Here is a 23,783-nt window from a genome sequence, read left to right as displayed (position 1 = left end):
GCTTCCTTCAGGGCTGGCACCGTGGAGGGGGTCCCCTGGGTGTGTTGTTGGCTGAAGAGTTTCTATGTTTATGCAGTTGAACCCTGGGGAACACTAAATGCCAGTAAGTTCGATCAGGTTTGCAGTCACTGGTTTGATTAGTTGTTGGGATTTCTGATGTTATGTTAAACTTTAAATCCCTGAGATGATGTAATCTGAAATAACTAGAAATTCAAGACTAGTTTAGGGGTAGCTTAACTCAGGCTTAAATAGTTATTGTGTCAGATGCTCGAGGCAAATTCATCCCAGTTAGGGTAGAGACTGTTCTTCAGAATAAGGTAGATAATTCTGTGACATTTTCTAGTTCTTCTTCCAAGAGTCCTAATAAATTCTAAAGGCAAAATACCCTTTTCCTTCTCTGTGTGGGTCTTTTACTCTATCTAGTTCATTAAAGATGAGAAAAGTTGTGTAACAGGAAAATCACTCAAGTAGTGGTCAAATGATATGGGATTTAGTCAAATGTCAGCCATCTATCTGCACGGTGCTCTTTAGAGCTTTTTTTTTTTTTTTCTCTCTCTTTTCTCTCACTCACACATACACACACATAGATTGGTTTTTTTTTTCTTATTACAAGAATAACATGTGATCATTTTAGAAATTTAAAAAGATACACACAAGGAAGATAATAAAAATGACTTTCAACCCTACTATTCAAAGATGAGATTTAAAATATTTTGGGGTATGTCCTTCTAGCCTTTATGTGTATGTGTGTGTGTGTGTGTGTGTGTGTGTGTGTATGCACATATACTTTAAAACAGAAACACGCACAGATACTATTTTATCTACTTTTGTTCTCTTCATAATTAAATTTCTATTGCCCATTACCCCATCTCTATCCAGAGTGTAATTAACCCAGAAAGAATTAATTCCTAAGCAGTCAGGAAATTCTAGAATGTGTAACTTACTTAAGGCTGTCCACTTATTTCTAGATATTTATAATTATTACCAGCATAAAAATGTTGCTTTTTCAAGTCAGAGTGGGGTAAGAGGATGGCAGTCATTTTGGCCTGGTGAGTCCAGTTTGGATGGGAAAAATGGCAGGAGACTCTGGAGAGCAGAAAGCCAAACTTATGGGGTCTAGCAATGCATGAAAAAGGAAATGTCTAGATGATCTCAATCTTTTATGTGAGGAATCTGAAGTCCAGAAAACTCAGGTGGCTTTGTTGAGGCTGAGATTGTCGCAGGGTGGGGGTCTGGCTCCGGTTGCTGACTGCCTGTCTGTGATCGCTGCAGAGCCTCAAGATACAGCCTGAAAAACAAACCGCGCTCTTGCTGCTGCCAAACTAATGACCAAGGGAGTAGGCACAAGTGCACTGGGTGAGGTCATGCCTGAAGGTCGCTGCATGGATGTTGGAACCTGGCATTTTGACAGGAGTCCTATTAGAAATACCATTTTGTAAGTCATTTTTAAAGTCCTGACGGCCTTGTGGTAAAATCACAGGCTCAACTATGGGCTAAATTTTTTGGATTAACTTTGGGTTTCACTTAACATTATCTCAAAATTTATGGTTGAGAAGAGGCTGTTGAGTATAAATTGCTAATGTGCTCTGCTGATTTCCATCAGCTATGTGATTTGACTGACAACAGTGCGAGCCTAGCCCACTGGGGTCTGGTGAATTACATCTGCTCAGCCAGAGTGTTCCTTGAGCTGGAATTGAAATGCATGGCCCTTTAGCTTCCGATGTGATGCCAACACTCAGGCAATTGACTTTTGCTCTTCAGTCTCCAGCAGGGGGAAAATTATGAAATAAAATAGGGAGAGGCTAGGCATCCTCAAGATTCAAACCCATAAATATAAATAACTGTAATTAATCATATGCAGTCTCTCTTGTCTATTACCTCTATACTCAGTGTGTCAGTAAGTTTCACACAGCTCTTTAGCGCCCTGCCTGTGTGGTTGGTGGGGAATGTTCTGAGTGCCTCAGCTTGTTGAGATGTGACCTAGGGTTCTTTTCCAATATGAGTTCAAAATCAGTTCAAGATAGCATGAGTTGCTGGGGGGGAAAGTCACCTGCAACATACCCTAGCCCAAGGGGGAATAGAAGTATAAGAAAGACCTCTGCTGTTGGCATTTTAGAGGCTCTCTCAGTTGACACTCTGTTCTTTGTTACCAGCTTGTTAGACTGAATGGGCTGGAACAGTCTTTCAAGTGTGTAAGTTCAGCAGACATTTATATTCAAGATTATCTCTGAAGTGTTTGTTTTCCTATTACAGAATCTTATTTTTGACTGTGGTTTACATTTTTTTACTATTTTCTCATATGATTTATTAACTCTTCCTCTCTCTCTCCCCATTACGTCCTTTTTTCATACTTTCATCTACTCATTGTGAACAGGGCTAATGGCGTCCTTAAGAAAAAGCAACTGCTTGTACTCTTATTTCCTTGGAAAGCATCCTCTACGCTGTAGCTAGGGTCGATCTTCTTTCCTCCCTCCCTCTGTATAAATTCCATTGTATCATCGCACTGATTAGGACCTTCCACTGATTTTCTATCTCTATCTTGTCAGAATAAACACCTTGCTAGAAGGAAGTCATACGTGACTTGGCACATGTCTGGCTCTCTGACCTGATCTGGAACCCACTGCCCACATGATTCACTGTGCTGCCCCTACAGTGTCCAGTGGAGGCCAGGCGTACACCTGCTGTGTGTCTTTGTATGCCTGTCCCCTCTGTGTAGAAGGCCCTTCTCTTCGATCCCTGTGTGGCTGGCTTTTCCTCCTCAATTACGTTTGTGCCAAATAACCTGCCTGGACTTTCTATCTAAAGTAGATCCCTCCTGCCCCCAGTCACTCTCCAACCTAATTTTGTTCTTCGTAGCACTTGTCAGTTTCAAAGTACTCAATTTTTAAATTTGTTTATAGGTTTATTTTTTGTTTCCTGCAATCCATGAGAGCAGAGAACTTGCCAGCCCCTAGAACAATGCTGAGGATATAGCAGACATTCAGTCAATCCGAGATGAATCCGTGTTGTAGGAATTGAATGCTCCTCTTTTCATCTTCCTTAGTTGGGTAGTTCCTTCAGTGATACTTCCCTGAGTTTTGTTGAACTGTTGCTTTCATTATTTTCTTAGAGTGTACAATTTTAATCTCTCCCTCACCAATGGTAAGTGCATTTTTCATAAACCAGTTTCCAACAATGAATTTTGAAGTTTTTTAAGAGCGGCAGATAGCTTCTTTTTTGGCCCATTTATCTGTAATCTTTTCCTTAAATCCAAGAGAGCACAGAAAAAAGGTTCTAGTTGTTTCTAGAGCAGAAGCATACAGCTTTGCCATATTTTTTTCATATATGTAATGTGAATTTGTTCAGATGAGGCAGAAATGAAATAAGAATTTTCTTTTTCTTATCTTGGACTATGTGCTTGTATCTGGCTTGAAATTCTTAATCTTCATCGGAGACCTGTGTAGTTTGTTTCATCCACGCTGTGTACCATAAACTTCTGGTAAGACATCTGGTAAGATCCACTGACCTAGAACAAAGGAAGGAAGGGGGAAAAAGACCCTTGAATAAATACAACCAGAATGTTGAAAATCCAAAAGCTAGAATGCTAATGAGTTGCTCCTTTTGCCTTGCCCAGAGTTATTTATTTGTTTTTGGTTTTTTTTTGCGGTACGCGGGCCCTCTCACTGTTGTGGCCTCTCCCGTTGCGGAGCATAGGCTCCGGACGCGCAGGCTTAGCGGCCATGGCTCACGGGCCCAGCCGCTCCGCGGCATGCGGGATCTTCCCGGACCGGGGCACGAACCCGTGTTCTCTGCATCGGCAGACGGACTCTCAACCACTGCGCCACCAGGGAAGCCCTGTTTATTTGTGTTTTAAACACAGTTTTAGCTAAGTTGGCTCTCACTTTTCTGACCACAGTGGTAACAAGTTAGAAGTGATCTGGAGAGCCCAAAGATCAAAAGGGAAAATTACCATCAGCCCGATAGTTTGAAGAACGAGGAAAACTTTATAAAGCAGATACAGGAAGAATTCAAATGGGAACAGTGTGGTTTGGAGCCACTGAGTAAAGAGGTAATAGTATTCAACTGTTCCTGAGGACATTACCCTAGCAGCATAGTCTAATGTATATAAGGATGGCTCCAAGTCATCAATAATTGAATTCCTGGTTAATATTTTTAAGAAGACAAAGTGTGATTTGTACTTTTGAAATATTTAAATTCAAAATAGTTTAGACTTTAAAAAAAACAAAACTATAAACTCCATTCAAATGTAAGCTCTTAGAAGGCAAGGATTTTTGTTATGTTTGTTCTCAGTTGTATGTTTAATGCCTGGCATATGTTAAATGATTAGTAAGTAATTATTGAATGAAGGAATGAATGCAAGCCTTAATCATCCAACATTGCTACATAAATAGGATATTAAGGTAACACCAAGTTTAGTGCAGAAGGTTTTTTTTTCCCCCTGCACCTATTGAATGAAGAAAAACCATAAAATAATACAAATTTAAAGTTAAAATAGATCTGGACATTTTCAAAGATGCTTCATTTATAGGCGGATTGAAGATCAGCAAAGTCAAATGATTTGCCTGAAATCACAAAGCAAGTTAGTAGTATAGATGGAATTACAAGGCGAGTCTCCTTAATCTCTCCTTCTAGAATACCCACGGGTGATTTTCTTTTTTAATATGGTATTTCAAGAATTAAAAGAATATAGAGGTTTTTGGTGTGTGTGTACTTTGTTTGGGGGGTGACAGTTTTAGCAAGAATATTGAGTAGAACCCTTGATCTTCTCCTGTGCATTCTATTTCAATTTTAGACCGTCAGATGCTAGGGTATTAGCTGTGTAATGTTGGTACACGGTATCTCATGCACAGTGACTAGACTTGTTTATAGTCTAGTACTTGAAAGCTTTCCACTTAGGGTGTGTGCCCGTCCTTTTAAAGAAGAAAAGAAAAATCTAAAAAGGAGAGGCTTGGAGAGGATGCCTCATTCAAGTGGGGAGAATAAGATCTTATGACCAAGACTGTTTAGCCAAGATGACTGAGATGGAAATACAGCTTTGTTTATTACTTTTGCATAGGTGAAGACCCTACTATCTTTTCTTCTCCTTTCTGAGGGGCCAGGGGATGGAGCATTTACCAACTGTTGTATGATATGTATTCCATAATTTTGAAAGAAATTTTTGTTAGAAATATGAATTACTGCAGTCTTTCTCTCCTGTTGTTTGATTCTTACTTCCTTAAGGGTGAGACATTTTTAGGGAGTGTCATCACTAAGCTAAATAATATAAAATATGATTATTTTGTTGTAGTACATCTTAGATTTTCTTTGCATCTATGCTTTTTGTGTGTAATTTGACCCTTTGTTGATAGTTAGATTTATACATGCAATGGATTATTAGATATGTAGGGGAGTGAATTTTAAATGCAAATTTCAGCAGGCTATAGGGGAAAAGTGGTTACAGGATGTAAAAAGTGGTTAGCTTTATTTCCTGGGGATCTTCTCCAGCTCAAGGAAGCAGAATAAATGGTCTCCCCACCCCATATACTTTTTGGTCTCTGTTATAACTCCCAACGATGTCTTATGCATTAATAGAGCTGTAATAGAGCTGTAATTAAATTTAGAACGTTTTTATTTACAATGTAAGTAAATTAAATTAACTGAAATTATTGTGCTATGACTAATTATCATTAAAATTATATCATAGTTTTTTATGAGCCCAGATTTCATAAACTATCTTCAACAAGTATTTCCTAAAATGCATTTTTAATGACATATATAATGCAATTGCTACTGGAACTTTTGAAAGAATTGGTACATTTTCCTTGTATTTGGTGATAAAAATAACGAATAAAGCTGAGTTAACTCTATTGGCATCAGCATTTTGAAGTAAAAAAAAAAAAAAGCCAGTTTTTCAAAGTTTTGTTTGTGCTTATAACATTCTAAGGCAGATTCTCAAACCTTCTACATCTGTGCTATTCAAAAAAAAGAGATTTTGGAAAAATGATCTTTTCTCTTTAAGATTTTTTTGAGCCTTAAAAAAATTCCTATATTTAGTAGATAGTTTTTCCTAATTCATAATGCCATATTTCTTAAAAATATACGATATTGGATAACAACAAAACAGATCTCTGATTAAGATCCAGGCAAATAGAAGCTTAATTATCTTAAACACTTCCTTTTCTGAACATGCTAAATTAATTGAAATTTTCTTAGGGTATATTTCTTTTGACTAAAGTTCATTATCATCTATATGTGTTAAAAACCTTTTCATTTGATTCACAGTGCCTGCGCACTATTTTATAGCACCTAAACCCTTCTTATATAATGAAGTAGATGTTTTCTTATGGAACATTTTGGGATGTGTAGTCAACAGCCATGATTGTTATTACTTTATAAGGGTTTGTTATGTTTATAATAAATCTGGAGGAGAGGCTTGATATATTTTAGTGGAAAGGCAGATATTTTGAGCTCTGTTATTTGATTTGCAGTTTATTCTATAACAAAGTAAAGGGTTTTTTCTTGTCTTAATTACTGAAGTAGACTCTATAACAGAATGTAAAATCTAAAAAAAGGGGGTTTATGCTGCTAGAAGAATCTCACATGAGCCATTTTCCTAACCCAACAATAGGGTTAGTAAAGGGGCAGAAAGACTGCAAGAGTCCCAGGACTGGGACTTCCCTGATGGCGCAGTGGTTAAGAATCCGCCTGCCAATGCAGGGGACATGGGTTCAATCCCTGGCCTCGGAAGATCTCACATGCCGCGGAGCAGCTAAACCTGTGCGCCACCACTACTGAACCTGCGCTATAGAGCCCGTGAGCCACAGCTACTGAGCCTGTGTGCCACAACTACTGAAGCCCGCGTGCCTAGAGCCTGTGCTTTGCAACAGGCGAAGCCCGCGCACCACAATGAAGGGTGGCCTCCGCTCGCCACAACTAGAGAAAGCAAAGAAGACCCAACGCAACCAAAAAAAAAAAAAAAAAAAATCACAGGACTAGTGTGGTCTGTTTGCCTAAAGAATTATTTTTGTGTGTGATTCACTGGTAACATTTCTTCTTCTTCAAGACAGAATTAAAGCTTTTTTCATTGTCTGCTGTATTCTTTTTAAGTGAGGCATTTCTTATTAGTTGATACATAAATGCAAGTTTATTATTTCATAGTTGGCATGCTATCCGCTCAATTCCTTAACCTGACTTGTGTCTTTATAAGGGGTGGGCATTTTGGGGAAGGAATGCTCCAGAATTTCTCTTATAAGGGGCATTTTATTTTGTGCCTCTCAGAATTACCTTAAATTACATATGGTAAACAAAGAAGGCAGACATATATTTTTATGGAAAATCACTGATAGGATTTTACAACTTTAAAAAAAAATATCTAAGATGATAGAGAATATATATTAATTTCAGTTTTAAAATGATTTTAAAATGGAATACAAGTTCACCTGCATGAACTAATTATAGTTCTTCATGATTTTTAATAGCAATTCTATGGAGAGCAAATACAGTGGAAATCATTCCATTGTGAATTAAACTATGATCATTTGCATTTAATGAATATAAATCTATTATTAGTTGAGATGGGCTTCATTGATTTCTTGTAATTCTAGAGTGAGCCTTATGAAAATAAGAGAAAAGGGTCAAATCTGTGACTTTATAGTATTGGTATGCATTTTAGAAATGGCAGAAAACATAAATACATAATATGGAAGTTGCCTTGGCAACCCTATTTATTTTTTTAAAATTGAGTCTTACATAATAAATGACAGTTAGAGTGTGAGCATGTATCCTCTTGTTCCTCTGGGACCTTCTTCCCTTTTGATACGTTTTCATTTTGGAGGACTTTGTGAAGTAAATGCTTAATTGGTTGTGGCATTGCATATTAAATTTAAAAAAAAACACAAAAATTACACCAAAAGAATTCATGTGATAATGTTTGAGTTGAATTTTTATAAACAGAGGCTTCTAACTGGCTCATTTTAAATGGTTGACTTTATTTTCTCCTCTTTTTTTGGGGGGTGGTGCCTTGTGCTTACATTTCTTAAAGTCTGATTTGAACCTCTGAAACCAGCGCAGCCCTTTTCTGTGCCAACTCCTTCTGTCATGCTTCCAGGCGCCTGCTGTCCTTTGAGCCTGAGGGATGGTCCTGGGCTAACCTCTCTCTCCGTCGTCTGTAGCTGTGTGTTGTGTTTGTTCTAAAATGATATAATTGACCTAAAGGTGCCCCAGAGTGACTAGTAGGAATCATTTCCAAACTACCTTCTGGCTTGAAGCTATGTGGACCAATACAAATATAGTGTTTGTCTTCTTTCATTTTTCTCTTTGTTGCCCGATTCTGTCTCTTTTGTCTTTCTTAAAATACTCTCCAATCATTGAGATTTTTTTTTTTTCTATCTTTTGGGTTGGGCCCTTCTGGCAAGGGATTTCCTGGGGAAATTGATTGGAAATGGAACCTGCCCTTCCCTAAAGCAGTGTGGCTTTTGGATAGGGTGTGGAGACAGGGACCAAGCTAGGGTTTGGATGCTGTGCCAGCCACGTGTGATTACGTTGCCTGAGCTTCCTCATCAGCCACAGGCCAAAATTTTGGGCATCCAGAGTCTGCGGACTCATTACATTTATAAGTTTTGTGCTGACTTTTACATGGTCCTTTCATTTATCTTGTTTTTCAGGAGAATGCTTTTCTCAATGATTTCAGAAAAATCTTTTTGTTTGTCCTTTGATATCCTGTTCAGTGTATGTAATTTTTACAACTGTAGGCTGTAAATTGTTATCATTGTTATTATGGTGTTTGTGGCTTAGGGAAAAAATATATATGTATGTATGTATGTATGTATGTATATATATATATATATATGCACACAACAGAGGAAGGCCTAGGGAAGGTGAAGACACTTTTAAGCGTCTCCTGTTTTTTCAGGATTTGATACATTCAGTTATTTCCATTGGGATAATCTTTTGTGGATGACCCTTAGGTCCATTTTCTATCGGGACTTGGTCTAAATCCTTTTCAAAAATGTTTAAAGCAACTGAAAAAAAGAATGATTCAATTTCAGTTTATGGACTAGGGCTCCTCTCTGCAGAGAACAGGCTGACCGGCCTCTGATGTTGACTGTTTTGTTCATTTATGTCTGACAGCTTTCAAAAAGCATGCTCGAGGGCTCACTCTGTGTTTCTGTAGGGATCACATGCTGCTGTGTAAGATGTATGTGTGCAGAAGTTCCTCTCTGCTTGGCTGGGGAGGAGGCGTTTGTAGGCAGAGCGCTAATCATTCTCCCCTCTATAAAGTCAACCTCGGGGAAAGAGGCAGTAGTACTTGGTGTGCTTTGATCGGTACTTGTTTGTGTAAGCACTTGATCAGGCTTAGGCTCGGTGTGCCTAAACTGTGATGTTCTTTCTTATAGGAAAGTATGCATAACATTTGCTATCACATCAATTGGAAGAATAAAGGGTTTGCTTTGTTGAAACATGCCTAGTTCAAAGCACCCCCAAAACCTTGACTTTTATAGTTAAAACTAGTTGGGTGGGAAGGTGCTTTTGCGTTCACTCCCTGTTCTTCCATTTTGCTGTGAACTTGCTGTCAAGTTCCATGACTTTCTGGGTAGGACTTCCTCTGATGAGGCCCTGCACCCTTATTTAGTAAGATTCATGCAACTTTCTCCCTTAAGTCACTGAATTTGTGTGCAGGTGGGTCTTGAGGCCCTGCGCTCTGACTTGTGCCATCTGTGGGTTTGACGGAGTGTCATGACTCAAAATAGATGAGGGGGAGGCTTTCTATGCACAGCCACAAGGGGGGTGGCTGCACAACTGAAGCGTAAGGAGTGTCTTCCTACCTTTGGACCTGCATCTGCTTAGGTAAAGGGCTGAGTGAAGTAGCACATGCTACATCTAGGTTACGTTCTGGGAGTTTTATGTTTTAAATGCCTTGTTCATCTTGGGTTCTTAGTGTAGGTGATCAGAGGGTCATGGAATGCCTTTATATCTTGCTAGAGAACACATGTTCCAGGGACAAGGCTTGTGGTTGAAATGACTCTTCTGAAAATTATCTTTGAGCTATCCTCCTTCCTCCCCAGCACCCACACTGATAATTCTTGTGAGGGATGGAAAGAAATATGTTTGCATCTGTGCTGGCATAAGACTCAAAACCCTGAGAAGTCTCAATTTTTCTTAAATTAATGGAGAGCATGGAGGTTAAAATGGAAATAGCTATTTCTATGCAAGAGATCAGAGGATAGGAGAGTTTTTGTAGAAGTGAAGGGATCCTTCCACAGAGGAGTGATAAATCTCTTTGGATAGATTTTTATTTATGCTGAATTAAGGGAGAAGCTAGGACTGCAAGACAGGGAGAGGAGTTTGAGGACTCTATTTTGAGAATTCCGGGGCCAGGAAGTGTGCTTTTGTTCTGGAATAAATTTGCTTATGAGTAGTTGCCAAGGGGAACCCCAGCCGTTTCCAGTGGGTGGTTATTTCTTGTTTTAAATTCTCAAGTGTGTGGTTAAGTCATCTAAATGCATGATTTAACTGTTAGCGTAGCCTTACCAATGAGTAGGAGGACGGCAGAAGTGGTGAGCGCTCAGGAACTATTTAAGACAGGGTCTGAGCGGTTGTCTTCATTGTCGAAGTCACTCTATCTATAATGAGAGTCCTAAAAGGACAGCCAAGAATCCTGTGGAGCCAGATAAGTTGCAGGGTTAGCTAGAAGCATGGGTCAGCAAACTTTGAGAAGTGGCAAGTCCAGTTTTTGTTTTGCTGGCAATAAGTACATTTTACTGTGAGCAGGTACATCTGTCAGTTTTAGGCAGAAAATTCCTCACACCATAGCTTTAGCTATGACGACTCTTGTGAGTTTAAGACCCTCCTATCTGTATGTTTGCTGTTTTCTCTCTGTAGGTGTTCTGTCAAGATCTTAAATATTTTTGCTTCCAAATGAACTCCTCTTCTCCCTTAAACTTGCTTCTCTTTCTGATTCTTAATGTTGTAATGTTGGGGCAAATCCCCAGTTACCCAGGCTAAAGCCCCTTATGACCTTCAGTCTCTTCCTGTTTCCTTCTGTAATCACTTGTCAGATTCTGTAATGGTCTCTAATTGAGTGCTGTCATTAGAGATTTCTGCAAAGCATCAATGTCTGCATTAGTACTTTTCAGTGTTGGCCTAAGCCAGGCTTTCGTCTTCTCATGTGGGGACTATTTTATTGCCTTCCAGTTGGTCCCTCAGTCTTCATCATAAGCTTCAACACCAAAATCTACTTGAACATTCTTCATAAGTCATGAGATGAAGCAGCTTGCTTCCTTCATCTGGAATCTCAGCTCTCATGGCCAACAGAATATCATAGAAAAATATTCTTATTTCACATGTACAGAATGTTCTTATCTCTTGCCCTGGACTTCTTTTTAAACCTCATTTTCAAATGAACATCGTCTCCAGCCAAACCAGATAACAACTTGCATGCCTCCTGAACATTACCATGATGTTCTCTTTCTCCTCCAAATCTTTCTCAATCCAGACCTGCCCGTATTCACTCCCCTCCAAATCCTTTTTTCTTCAAGAGGCTTTTCAAGTATCCTGTCTTCTGAAACCTTCTTTAATTCTTTTAGTGAGAATTAATCTCTTTTCACTGCAATGATATAGTACCTTGTTTTCTTTTCTATCAGAGCATGTATGTGTATCTATGTTTGTGTGTATGTTTTTTTTTTTTTTTTCCTATTTTGTCATTACCGTGCATTTAGAGCATACAGGATGAGCTGAAGCATAAATTCACTGTGCCATCTTGACCGGGTAGTCACCGATTTTTTTTTTTTCAATTTGATATTGACATGGTTTAGTAAATAATGTAATTTAACAGCCTGCTTTATTTATAAACCCTTCCAGCCCTTCCACTCATTTTGAGGGAACCCAAGTCACAGAAATTCAGGTGAAGTATAATCACTGTCCATTTAGTGACTCCTTTCTTTCTTTGAGGGCATGATAACTCAGTGCTTGAGTTAGAATAGAACAAAGGAGAAATAGCATCTTAGTTTTATTCTGCTCTATATCTTCTGGTTGATGAAAATGGTTATCAGATAGTGCTTTACCGTGATTCCCTATCTCCACTTTGAGCTATTTCTTTCTTTTGGCTGTAATTTAAATGTTTTTTTTTTCTTCCAGGTTTATTGAGATAAAATTGACACGTAACATTGTATTAGTTTAAGACATAAAACAATGATTATATAACATTATAATGATTATATAATGATTATATAACATAAAACATAATGATTATATAACATATATAACATTATATATATGTGTATATATATATATATATATATAAAATGAAATGATTATCATAGTAAGTTTAGTTAACATCCATCACCTCACATAGTTATGATTTCTTTTCCTTGTGATGAGCAATTTGAAGATTTCTTCTCTTAGCAACTGCTGTACATTACATCCCCAGAACTTATTTATCTTATAACTGAAAGTTTGTACATTCTGACCACCTTCACCCATTTCTCTTGCCTCCCACCCCCTGTCTCTGGCAACCACCAATTTCTTCTGTTTCTGTGAGTTGGGGTTTTTTAGATTCTACATGTAAGTAAGATCATACTGTATTTGTCTTTCCCTGTGTGTCTTATTTCACTTAGCATAATGCCCTCAAGTTTCATCCATATTATTGCAAATAGCAGGGTTTCCTTCTTTTTTCATGGTTGAATAATATTCCTCTGTGTGTGTGTGTATGTGTTGGTGTGTGTGTGTGTGTGTGTGTGTGTGTGTGTATCACATTTTCTTTATCAATTCATCCATTGATGGACACCTAGATTGTTTCCATGTCTTGGCTATTACAAATAATGCTGGAATGAACATGGGGGTACAGATAGTTCCTTGAGATAGTGATCTTGTTTCTTTTGTATATACACCCAGAAGTGGAATTGCTGGATTATATGGTGGTTCTATTTTTAATTTTTTGAGGAACCTCCATACTGTTTTCACATAGTGGCTACATTAATTACATCCCCATCAACAGTGCAAAAGGGTTCCCTTTTCTCTACATCCTTGCCAACACTTACCTCACTTTGTGTGCATGTGTGTGTGTGAGGTGGTATCTCATTGTGAGTTTGATATGCATTTCCCTGATGATTATTGATGTTGAGCACCTTTTCATGTACCTATTGGCTATTTGTATGTCTTCTTTGTAAAAATGTCTACTTAGTCATTCTGCCTGTTTTTAAATTGAATTTTTTTTTTGCTATTGAGTTGTATGAATTCTTTATATATTTTGGATATTAACCCCTTATTAAATATATGTTTTTCAAATATTTTATTCCATTCATTACGTTGCCTTTTCATTTTGTTAATGGTTTTCTTTGCTGTACAGAAGCTTTTTAGTGTGATGTAGTCCCACTCATTTTTGTTTTTTTTGGTTTTGTTGTCTTTGCTTTTAGTATCAAATTAAAAAAAAAATCATCGCCAAGACCAATGTTAAGGAGCTTACCCTCTATGCGTTATTCTAGGAGTTTTATGGTTTCAGGTCTTAACATTTAAGTCTTTAATCCATTTTAAGTTGATTTTTTTGTATGGTGTAAGAAAGTGGTCTAGTTTCATTCTTTTGCATGTGGCTGGTCCAGTTTTCTCATCACCGTTTATTGAAGAGACTGTCATTTTTCCAGTGTATATTGTTGGCTCCTTTGTTGAAAACTAATTGACCATGTATGCATGGGTTTATTTCTGGGCTCTCTATTCTGTTCTGTTTATCTATGTATCTGTGTTTATGGCAGTATCGTATTGTTTTAATTATGATAGCTTTGTAATATAGTTTGAAGTTAGGAATTGAGATGCCTCCAGCTTTGTTCTTCTTTCTCAAGATTGCTTTGGCTATTCAGGGTCTTCTATCAGAGTATTAGTAACATTCAGTGTAGCATAACTAGTTATAAGACAGACTTTGATATTTAATCCTCCAAATTGATTGCAAACCCCTTGAGAGCAGTTGATAAACTCACAGATATATTTAGTTGACTAACTTTGTTTAAGGTTTTATTTAGTCGCCTGGTGTTCTCCTTGCAAGAATTAGAGGGCTGGCATTGGTCTGTGCAAATGCAGGAGCCAGTCCTGAGTCAATGTATACGTGATTTATTCACAGGCTATTTAACATAGACATCAGGCTATGATAACTAAGCTAATTTTACTTTTAGTTGATTTTTCTACCTCCGGTTTCCTTTTCTACCTCTGGTTTTCTCTTCTACCTCTGACTTTCTCATACTTTTAGTTGCAAAAGGTAAAGATTTGTTGACATTTTTATTCCCAGTCTTTGCTAACTTCCTGGTTGCAGCTTTTATGTAGAAGGAAGCAATCTTTTCCTCTTTGTCATCATTGTAAAAACTTTTTTCCTTATAATGGAATGTAAGTGGGTATAAGTAGTTCACAGCACATAGTTTAACGTTAATCTGGTTTTACATTTCTTTCTGTCAACATTAGAACAAAGTTTTTACATCATCTGGCAGAAGGTTACTAGCAGATATTTTGTCAGAGTCTTCCTCATTGCCTAGAGAAACCTAATGCCAAGGGACTGTACACTTTGGGTGACTGCTTGTGAATAGGGCTTTCTTTTGGGAGTAATAGCAAAATATGGTGTGGCTCTTGGGGAGAGGTTGGCTTTTCAGAGCAAAGGCAGAGCAGAACCACCTCGTGATTAGGAGCAAAGACTAAGCTGTGGCTTTGTCACTTACTAGGGAATGACCTAGGACAAATCCCCTACTCTCTTTGAACTACAAGTGCCTCTTTTATGAAATTAGGATGTTGTGAGGGTGATATGAGCTGATATATATAAAGAATTAAAAGCATGGTACCCATTACCTAGCAAATAACTCAATAAATGGCAACTATTGTCATTATAACATTAATGATGATGATGATCATTATCACATCATCTTGGGAGAGTCAGGTGAAGCCGACTGATTCTGTGCTTTTGTAAGAGTGATTTATTCGTTACAACCAGCTAGATTGTCTTGTGGATAAATTTGATCACAATAGAAATAATAATATTTAAGCATAGGTTATTTCATGAAAATACTGAAAAAAGAAACTTTATTATAGCCAATATTATCAATAACTGCAAAATAATATGTCAATGCAGTTCTTCCATAGTATTTGTGGCTCATTGAGAAAATCCATGAAGATATCCTCCTTAGCAAGTTTTGGTTTCAGGAAAATCAAATTGAGGCAATATAATAAGGTGAGCAGGGAATGTAGGGAGCTACACAATTGGAAAAACTAGCTCCAAACTTAACTGGCTGAATGAACACCTCTGCTGAGACACTATGACTGTGTTGTATAACATCCCTCAGTTAGCTATATTGATGTGTGGTGTCCTTTGTGAGGTCATCAATGACATCATCAACAAGACAGAAGCAATGATACTGAGCTAAAGTCAACCACCTACAAAACTCACATCCAAGGGATTGCCAGGCTACTATCTATTTGGGGTGGGCACAGGCATTGTTTAGGTAATTAGAACTAGGTCTCTATTCTCTGTCTCTAATTGTCAGGGAAGCCCAGTTAGCCAGGGGATAGGATGCTGTCTCCGGGCTGCTAGGGTTTCTGTTGTGCGATAGGCACCCATATGAACATTTATAGCAGTACTAGGAATGGTGATGCTGAGCTGTGACAAAGGGGTGCCTTCCAAGTTGGCTCAATTGCGGTTTTCACCATCAGAACAATCGTGGACGTTAGGTTTTTCTTAGGGTTGACTGAATGATGAATGGAAGCCCCAGCCAACATACACCAACTCTTTTGCATAACTTGGGAGAGAGGGGATGGTTGATTCAGAGAAGGGATGGGAAAGAAGAGACCTCCAGCACTAAAGAACATACGCATGTGAAGTATTTTTCTGGTGAGAATCTTAAAAATAAAGATGAGTCTTAGAATTTAGGAGTTCGTCAGAAAAGAATGAGATCAGAAGAAAAATAAAATTTTAAGAAATGCCAGCTTTTATTTTAGTATATAATTTATAGTATTCCAAAATGGATTTTCTGTAGAGTCATAGTTACCAACTGCACTTGAAATTCTTTGATTTAGGATAGTTATGCTAATAGACTCTATTCAGTCAACATGAACTCAAACTTTTTTTTTTAATATATAAATTTATTTATTTATTTTTGGCTGTGTTGGGTCTGCATTGCTGCACGTGGGCTTCCTCTAGTTATGGCGAGTGGGGGCTACTTTTCGTTGCGGTGCGCGGGCTTCTCACTGCGGTGGCTTCTCTTGTTGCGGAGCACGTCTTGGTGCGCGGGCTTCAGTAGTTGCGGCGCACAGGCTCAGTAGTTATGGCTCGCGGGCTCTAGAGCGCAGGCTCAGTAGTTGTGGAGCACAGGCTGAGTTGCTCCGCGGCATGTGGGATCTTCCCAGACCAGGGATCGAACCCGTGTCCCTTGCATTGGCAGGCGGATTCTTAACCACTGTGCAACCAGGGAAGTCCCTGAACTCAAACATTTTAACTGTATCATAATTTACATTGAGATACTATACGTTTTTTACTATCCTAGGTTAAAATTGACTTCATATTAAATAATTTGAGTTGTGAGATATCTGTAAAGCATAAGTATGTTGTCCAGACAGGTCAGAACTCCACCCATTCAGGAAAGTAGGGTAGTGGCTTCCCTGTAACACATGGGTGTGCCAGCTGCTTTTGTAAGTGAAAGACTTAGGCAGGTCAAATTGCTAAATATCAACTCTAAGTTAGAATTGTTTTTAGGTGATCACACAGTGTTATCGTTTTTTTGTTTGTTTGTTTATCAGAATAAAAGGGAGTAAGATGTTTTTCGTTGGAATTTTTATTTTTTATTTATTTTATTTTATTTTTTTTGGCTTCTGAAAAAGTTAGACTATTTAAGTCCTCAAAAAAAAAAATTAAGAAATTCCATCAATCCAATAGTGGAATTTTTTTTTTTTTTAACAAGTGAGAAGAAAGAAAGTCAAGAGTTAACACAGTACAAGACTTTATTTAGAAATATACAGTGAGCACGAAGGAGTGCTTGATCTGGAGGGTTTCCCCTTGAAATTTTGGTGCCATGCAACTCTGGCTAGAAGAAACCTTTTTTTTTTTTTTTTTTAAGTTCCCTTAATGAAAGGAATTATAGCAGTGTTATATCTGTCATTTTGAAGAAGGATCATGGCATGGTTTTACTTTTTATCTGTAAAGTGTAGACTCTTCCAGGGATAGAAATGTAAATGTGTTGGCTTTTGGTTTTAGTGAGAGCTTCATTCTGAAGGGGAAAACTCAGGAAGGGAGTTGTTACCAGAGTGGAATTCAACACTTGCCAGAGAACCCAAAGCAGGCATGAGGTTCATTGTCCTGTTGAGTGACAGAAGACTTCCACCAGTTCTTTTTGTGGAGGGGATTAGTGGTTGAACAAATTTGCAAGTACAGCATGCAGTTTTGTCAGGTACACATTTCTTTTCACAGCTCTCTTGACTTTATACCATGTAAATAACCTCAGTTGTCTCTGAATTTTTCTTTCTTTAATTCCTATTGGATGGTCATTTTATAGAGTCAGTTTCTTGGTTTTTTTGTGTATTGTTTTTGAATTGTGGTATACAAATTGGTATGTTAACAAATTCCTTATTGTGTGTTTTCTTTTCTAGTTTAACATAATTTCATAATCTAGGAAGTCTCTTTTTGTTATTGGATTATTGTGTGATAAAAATCCCAAATAACTTTTTTGTTTCTTTTTTTGTCTCTGTAGGCTAAGAAATGGCATTTCAAAAGGCAGTGAAAGGGACTATTCTTGTTGGAGGAGGTGCTCTTGCAACTGTTCTAGGCCTTTCTCAGTTTGCTCATTACAAAAGGAAGCAAGTAAGTAACTGTACATGTATTGATTATAATATGAAACAAACCTGTTAAAGAACTGTGTATGGGGCGTGTGTAGGCTAATGGTATTGTTTAGAAATTACCGTCTCAGCTTGATCTGAAAAAGACACTAATTTAGAATACTGCCTTAATGATCCTTGAGAACTGTGTATATCTCATTTTTTAAAAAGTAAATTTCTTTGTCAGAAAGCATTATATTATTTAGCCTCTGTTTTGGCTCTTTGGTTTTAAAAGACTGCATTTCGGAGTGCCGGGGTTTATTCATTTATACTTTCCTTGTCTAATTCATCCAAATGTCTGGATACCTTCTATGCTCCTGCCAAGAGTTTGTCTTATTAGAAGGCAGGCAGCTGAGAAAGGAAATGGAAAAGAAAGAGCCTATACAAAAGGCTCAACTCGGAATCTTGGGTTTATTTCTGAAAGGTTTAGTTACTTATGTAGTATTATTACTTTATATTGGGTAAAATTTTTAGTGGGAGAAAGCTATGAAAATGAGATTGGTATGAAGTTTCCAAATAATTTAAGGTGTTCAGTTTATTTTCATTTTGTTTTTTTTTTCCCCTTTGCACTAAAACTGTGCCTTCCCATAGTTCAAATTGATGCCAGGAAATAACTTTGGTGAATGGTTTTGTTCTTTTCAGGCTTGAAATACTAACCTCAGTAGTTAGTATTAATCTCCTGTTCCCCCTTCCCTATGTCATTAGGGCATTTTGTGATACCAGTTGGTTGGTGCATTCCCGACTCAAAGATGGAGGTGAAGGAATTTGGGAAGCTATTTGTAGCTGGGCTATCTATGAACTACTCACATCCTACATTTTTGTGAGAACCTTTAAGCCCTGCCTGGGCTGTCTTGTACATGTTGTTTCTGTTTCTTTGTGCTACATGGTGATGGAGCCAGCCACATTGCTTGGAGTCCCATGTCCTGAATGGGAAATACCACGTTAAAAACACATATTAAGAAGAATCAATTTGCTGGCTTATAAATAAAAAAGAAGCTAATTTCTAGTGCTACCTCCTAAAGATGGACAATATTGAACAGGTTGTGCTGGTTTTTTTCATTCTTAACTGTGAGCACATTACTCTTAAGGTTTCCCTAGGTATACATGTTGCAGGTATTACTGACTCGCTATTGAAGCTCATTCTCAGCTGCTGAACATGCTTGATGCACTATTTCTTTTAAAATGTTTCCTTGGTTCCTTAAAAGTAAGTGTGAAAAGATGTTGTTTTTGCTCAGGCTATTTTAGAAGTGCAGTTCTGTTTGGGACATGGACTTTAACAGATTAGATTACTTCTGCCATCTTTTACCAGTGGTATCTGAAACGATATTGGAGAGTGCCAGTGCCAAAGGTCACGATGTCTAGTATGGTAAGTTGTTTCTAAATTTGTACATGGTTCACGTCTGTTAACAACAGTAAGCATGTTCTATTTCCGAGTTTATAACTTAACTTTGTACCTAGGGAATACTGTTTCAGAAATATATTTTGTTGTCGTTGTTGTTTGACTTCTCTTCTTCTCCACAGAATAGAATAAGCAGTTGATACTGCCTCCAATCCATCAAGTTAGGGGTTAATTTTAGTCAGTAAAATCAAGCAAAATGAAGGTCTGTTGATTCCTGGAACATTTTGTCATTTTCTCCTTCCTAAGTTAGACATCCTGACCACCCTAATAGCCAAACGAAACAGATACCAGCAGTTTCAAGTCATTTATAATTGTAATCTGACAAGTTCTTTTGAGAAAAATCACCATAGGCATATTCAATCAATGAGTTGCATAAGACATATGCCCAAGTGTGTGTATTCTTTTTGCAGTGATTCCTGTCCCTTTAAGCCACTGCCGTGAGCGTATTTTGGGTAGCAGTTTTGGATGTAACCATAGGGATTGGCAAAAAAAGAGAGGGGTGTGTGAGGAGGGGGGAGGAGACCATCTCAGTTGAGCCATTGACATAAAATGACCACAGGCCTCAGCTGTCCTCTCTCAGAGAATATCTGCCAATCAGAGCCACTCTAGGGGAGGAAATTTTCCCGACTTCAATAGTCAAGAAAAAAACTGCCCCTTGACACCCATTATTTGGCTACATTTTACAGAAGCTGTGACCTTAAATGTGACTAGGCGCGCTCTGTTTTTCTTGAGAGCAATGCTTAAAGTATTGGCTTGTGTTTTTATCTTTTTTCCAGCTTTATGAAATGATTCCAACCGATAAACTGTCCTCCTTTAAGAATAAGTTGGTTTTGAAAGCCCCAGGTACTGATGGCCGAGAAAATTGTCTGCTGACTTTTGAGCTGAGTCACATTTTGCTGGCATTCCTGCACTTGACGCTCTGCATCCCCTGGCCCCTAGCTTGTGCTCATTTGATATTCCTGGTGCAAAGCTTCCTTCCTAAAATACAGGCAGAGGTCGTATTCCAGATACAAACGGGTTGATTGTAAAAGTTGGTCAGTTGTTTCAGCACCTTTGGTGATGGGATAGTGCTGTAAGTGTTTAGCTGCCAGGTCAGCTCACAAAACCCTTTTAAATTAGCTTGTATTTGCAGGGAAAAGAATAAAAGGAAAACTATTGTATATACTTTCTTGATTAATTAAGTGGAAAACACAATGAAATCCACTAAGATGTGGTTCACTTACCTTTTACTCAGTTGCTTGAATAAAAGCTACCGTAGGTGAGGAAATAGAGACATTTGTGAAGACTGGCATTTCTTGTGGGCAGGTTGGAGGTTAGAGGTGATAGCAAAGATTTTTTTGTTCCACTTTACTTCATGGTGTGGCTTTTCTTCATGCAAGCATACTATTAACATTTATGTTATGTTTTTCAGTGATGAAGAGTCTCCACTGTTGACCCAAGTGAGGCCTAGAGATTTTTTTTCTTTGGAGATAAATAAGGTCAGATTTAGAAAGGATGGAGATCATGGACTAAGGAGAGAGCTGTTGTTATTGTTGTTGTTGTTGTTATTATTATAGTTTGGAGCTGGGCAACCTAAATCTTCAATTCCAGCGAGGAAGCTGATGGGGGAAAGATGAATTGAATGGAATGTGGCCTCTTTTGACTGTGTCCACCTGCAGGGAAGGAGGTTTGTGACCACAAATGGCATCCACACTCCAGGCCCCCTCCAGTGATACATGTAGGATTTTTTTGAGTAGTCTTGGAAAGGCTTCCTATTCATTCCATTTTCCCTCTCTTTTTATTTCCTCACCCACATGTAGGTGACTAAGTTTCCACAAAGCCTTCTTGATTTTTCCTTTCCCCGGACCAGCTGTATGCCAAGGAACAGGAGGCTGTGTAGTGGGATATAAACTCCCCAGCACTATCTTAAATCCCACCAGGGATGTAGCAAGCAAACACCCCTGCAGTGGTGTGCAGATTTTCAAGAGTAAGGTATTTGTCATTCACTGTTTAGTATAGGTCTGTTTAATAATAAACTTTTCATTGGAAGGGACCTAGAAGACATCCAGTCTTCCTCTCGGGACAGTTTGCTTTTCTCAGGTCTCCTTACTGTCTAGTGAAAGGGAAGTGTTACTTCATGGGACAGCTTCCTTTTCTAATTCCAAGGTGGTGGGTTAATGGAGTTTAAATTAGGAGAGAGGGCCCTGGGTAGCTTCGGAGGCGGTAAACCTTAGCAAGGAACAGTGGTGGAGAGCGTTACAGTCAGGGCTGCAGGAGGGTTCCTCAGGGGGGTGGGAAGAATGGGGGCAAAACTAGGGTAGGATTTTAAACTTTTAACTGAGGGCTGCCTCGGGCTTTTGTCTTTTCATTAGACACTGAAGGCCTTTTTTTGGAAACTTCAAAAAATTTTAAACTCCACATTTCTTTCATACCTTCTAGGTCCTAGCTGGAAACTGATGTAACAGTGTGGGCTCCTTTTTAACCCCAGCCGTGTGGTTGATGTAACAAAGATCTCTTTAGGTCTGAGGGTGGCCCTCTCATGTACCACGTGCTCAAAGTGTTCCTTCCATTACCCACTCTGGAGGTGTGGTGGGCTCTGTGAGCCAGCTCTGAGGTGAAGCCTGAGAACCACAGAGAGCTTTCTCAAAGCCCAGATGTGAATGTTTTTTTCTTCTTTTCTGCACCATGCATAGGCAGGGAATCTCTCTTCAGTGTAAGGAGTGATATTATTAGAATCAAGGAAATGAGAGATTCTTGTCGATGTTCTGTTCATCAGCAACGTAACAGAAAGGACGAGAACACGATCTTTGGAGCGTCTTTGCAGGCTGTCTGCATCTGACACCCAGCTCTGCTTCTGAACAGCTGAGTGACTATGGGCAATTTTCTTAAATTCTCTAGGCCTCATTTTTCCCCCATCTGCAAGATGGGGAGAACAGTGGTACTTCCCTCATAGGACTGTTGATGAGCAGTAAAGCCTGGGAGAATTCCTGGAATATAGTAAACTTGCCAAAAGTATTAGTTATTCCCAGGTGATATGAATATAAAGTGTGAATAACTATATGAATATATAGTGAGCACGAAAGTTGCTCTCATCTTTGGAGACCCTTGGGTTCAGGGATACCGTGTTAAGACTTTGAGGTTTAGTAGCAAATGGCCTGTCCTTCATCTGAGCTTGTAGGAGAATGGCTACAAATGGTCACACAAACACCCTTCTGTTTTCTCTTCTACTTGATTCCTGATCTGAAGATGAGCCAATAACAAGGTAGACAACACCAATTATTGGCTTAAACTTTCTTCCTGTTGTAAGTAATAAATTCCTTGAAGTTCCCACTGTGGTTTTTTTTTTTCTATTTAAGCTTATATAATTTATGGCAGACTTGATTTATATGGTGATATGTTCCTAAAAAGTTATGTGAATATAGTCTTTTTGATAAATTAATGAATATATAGTACAACACTATTTGTTGTAATTCTATGGTGAAACAATTTAGAAAGCTCTGGTTTTTTTTGGGGGGGGTGTAAACCTGGTTTTTGAGGGTAAATCAGAATTTAGCTTGAAAGGGAATACAATTAAACTTATTCTTTCCTAAAGCCAATGATGTAGTAATATTTGTTAACGACAGGATCTTCATGCTTTGCAAAATAGCCTCTCACTTTGTAAGAGACAGCCTATACTTGGAGTGGATTACTAAAGGCTATAGTTTACTTTGTTATGCATGGTAATGAAGGGAACATGAAAACCACGATAGTGGTGATGTTAGTGAGTTGATAGGATTAGGTGGGTTGAACTATAAGTAAATCTATATACCACCTTTGTGAGGAAAAATACTTATGCTAATGCGAGGCAAAGTGCTGTATGAAAGTTAAAATCCATAGGAATTTTGAGAACATTGTTTTACTCTCAGTCTCTCCCTCTCAATACATTATTTGTAAGAGATCCTAGTAAACAAGGGTCTTTTGATTGGTAGTACCAATGACCCCAAATTCAAAAGATAGGATTGGTGCAGCAGCAAAAAAATAATGGAATGATTATGTCTAGTCAAAGTAAGATCTACTTTGGGGGTTATTTTAATGGATCCTCAAATGAAAAGATATTTAGCTCCCTGAATGTGTCTGTTAAACAAGTGTGGCCGGGTTTTGGTGAGCTTGTTACTGTGCACAGGTTATGAAAGTTTCCAGAACTCTAGTTTCTTTATAAGGTAAGGATACTGTCACTTTACTCCCAGGCTTTTCTCCCCTGCCAAGCACTAACCAGTTCAGAATATACAAGATAATGATCACAGTACCTGGCACATTAGCAGGTCTTTAGTATCTATTATACCTCTTTCTTCCCCCACCCCCGCCCCCCGCCCGCCATACAGGATATAAAATATTTGAAATAGACCTAGCCTTGTTTGGCGTAATAAGAGAGATACAGCACCAGGTTTCTTTAAATAGCTGAGCTTTTGATTGGCATAATGCTGCTTACATTAACTGCTGGCCAGAGAAACTGGTAGAGGTTAGAGAAACCTTAAGATGAATATCAATCGGGCTTCCCTGGTGGCGCAGTGGTTGAGAGTCCACCTGCCGATGCAGGGGACTTGGGTTCGTGCCC

General features: G+C 38.4%; 1 protein-coding gene across 1 annotated transcript in view; it reads left to right on the top strand.

Annotated features, from left to right (window-relative positions):
- Positions 1-23,783, top strand: part of GPD2 (glycerol-3-phosphate dehydrogenase 2) — a 132,165-nt gene that overhangs the window by 18,419 nt on the left and 89,963 nt on the right. Inside the window, exon 2 of the mRNA XM_029225955.1 lies at positions 17,688-17,797. Coding sequence (XP_029081788.1) covers positions 17,696-17,797 — 102 coding nt within the window. The 5' untranslated portion in view covers positions 17,688-17,695. The remainder of the gene's footprint in view (positions 1-17,687; positions 17,798-23,783) is intronic.

This window comes from Monodon monoceros, unplaced genomic scaffold, assembly GCF_005190385.1.
Source record: "Monodon monoceros isolate NGI ecotype Baffin Bay Population unplaced genomic scaffold, NGI_Narwhal_1 Super_Scaffold_16, whole genome shotgun sequence".
Classification (NCBI taxonomy): domain Eukaryota; kingdom Metazoa; phylum Chordata; class Mammalia; order Artiodactyla; family Monodontidae; genus Monodon; species Monodon monoceros.
The sequence above is the reverse complement of the archived record's forward strand: the minus strand, read 5'-3'. Positions and strand labels throughout refer to the sequence as shown.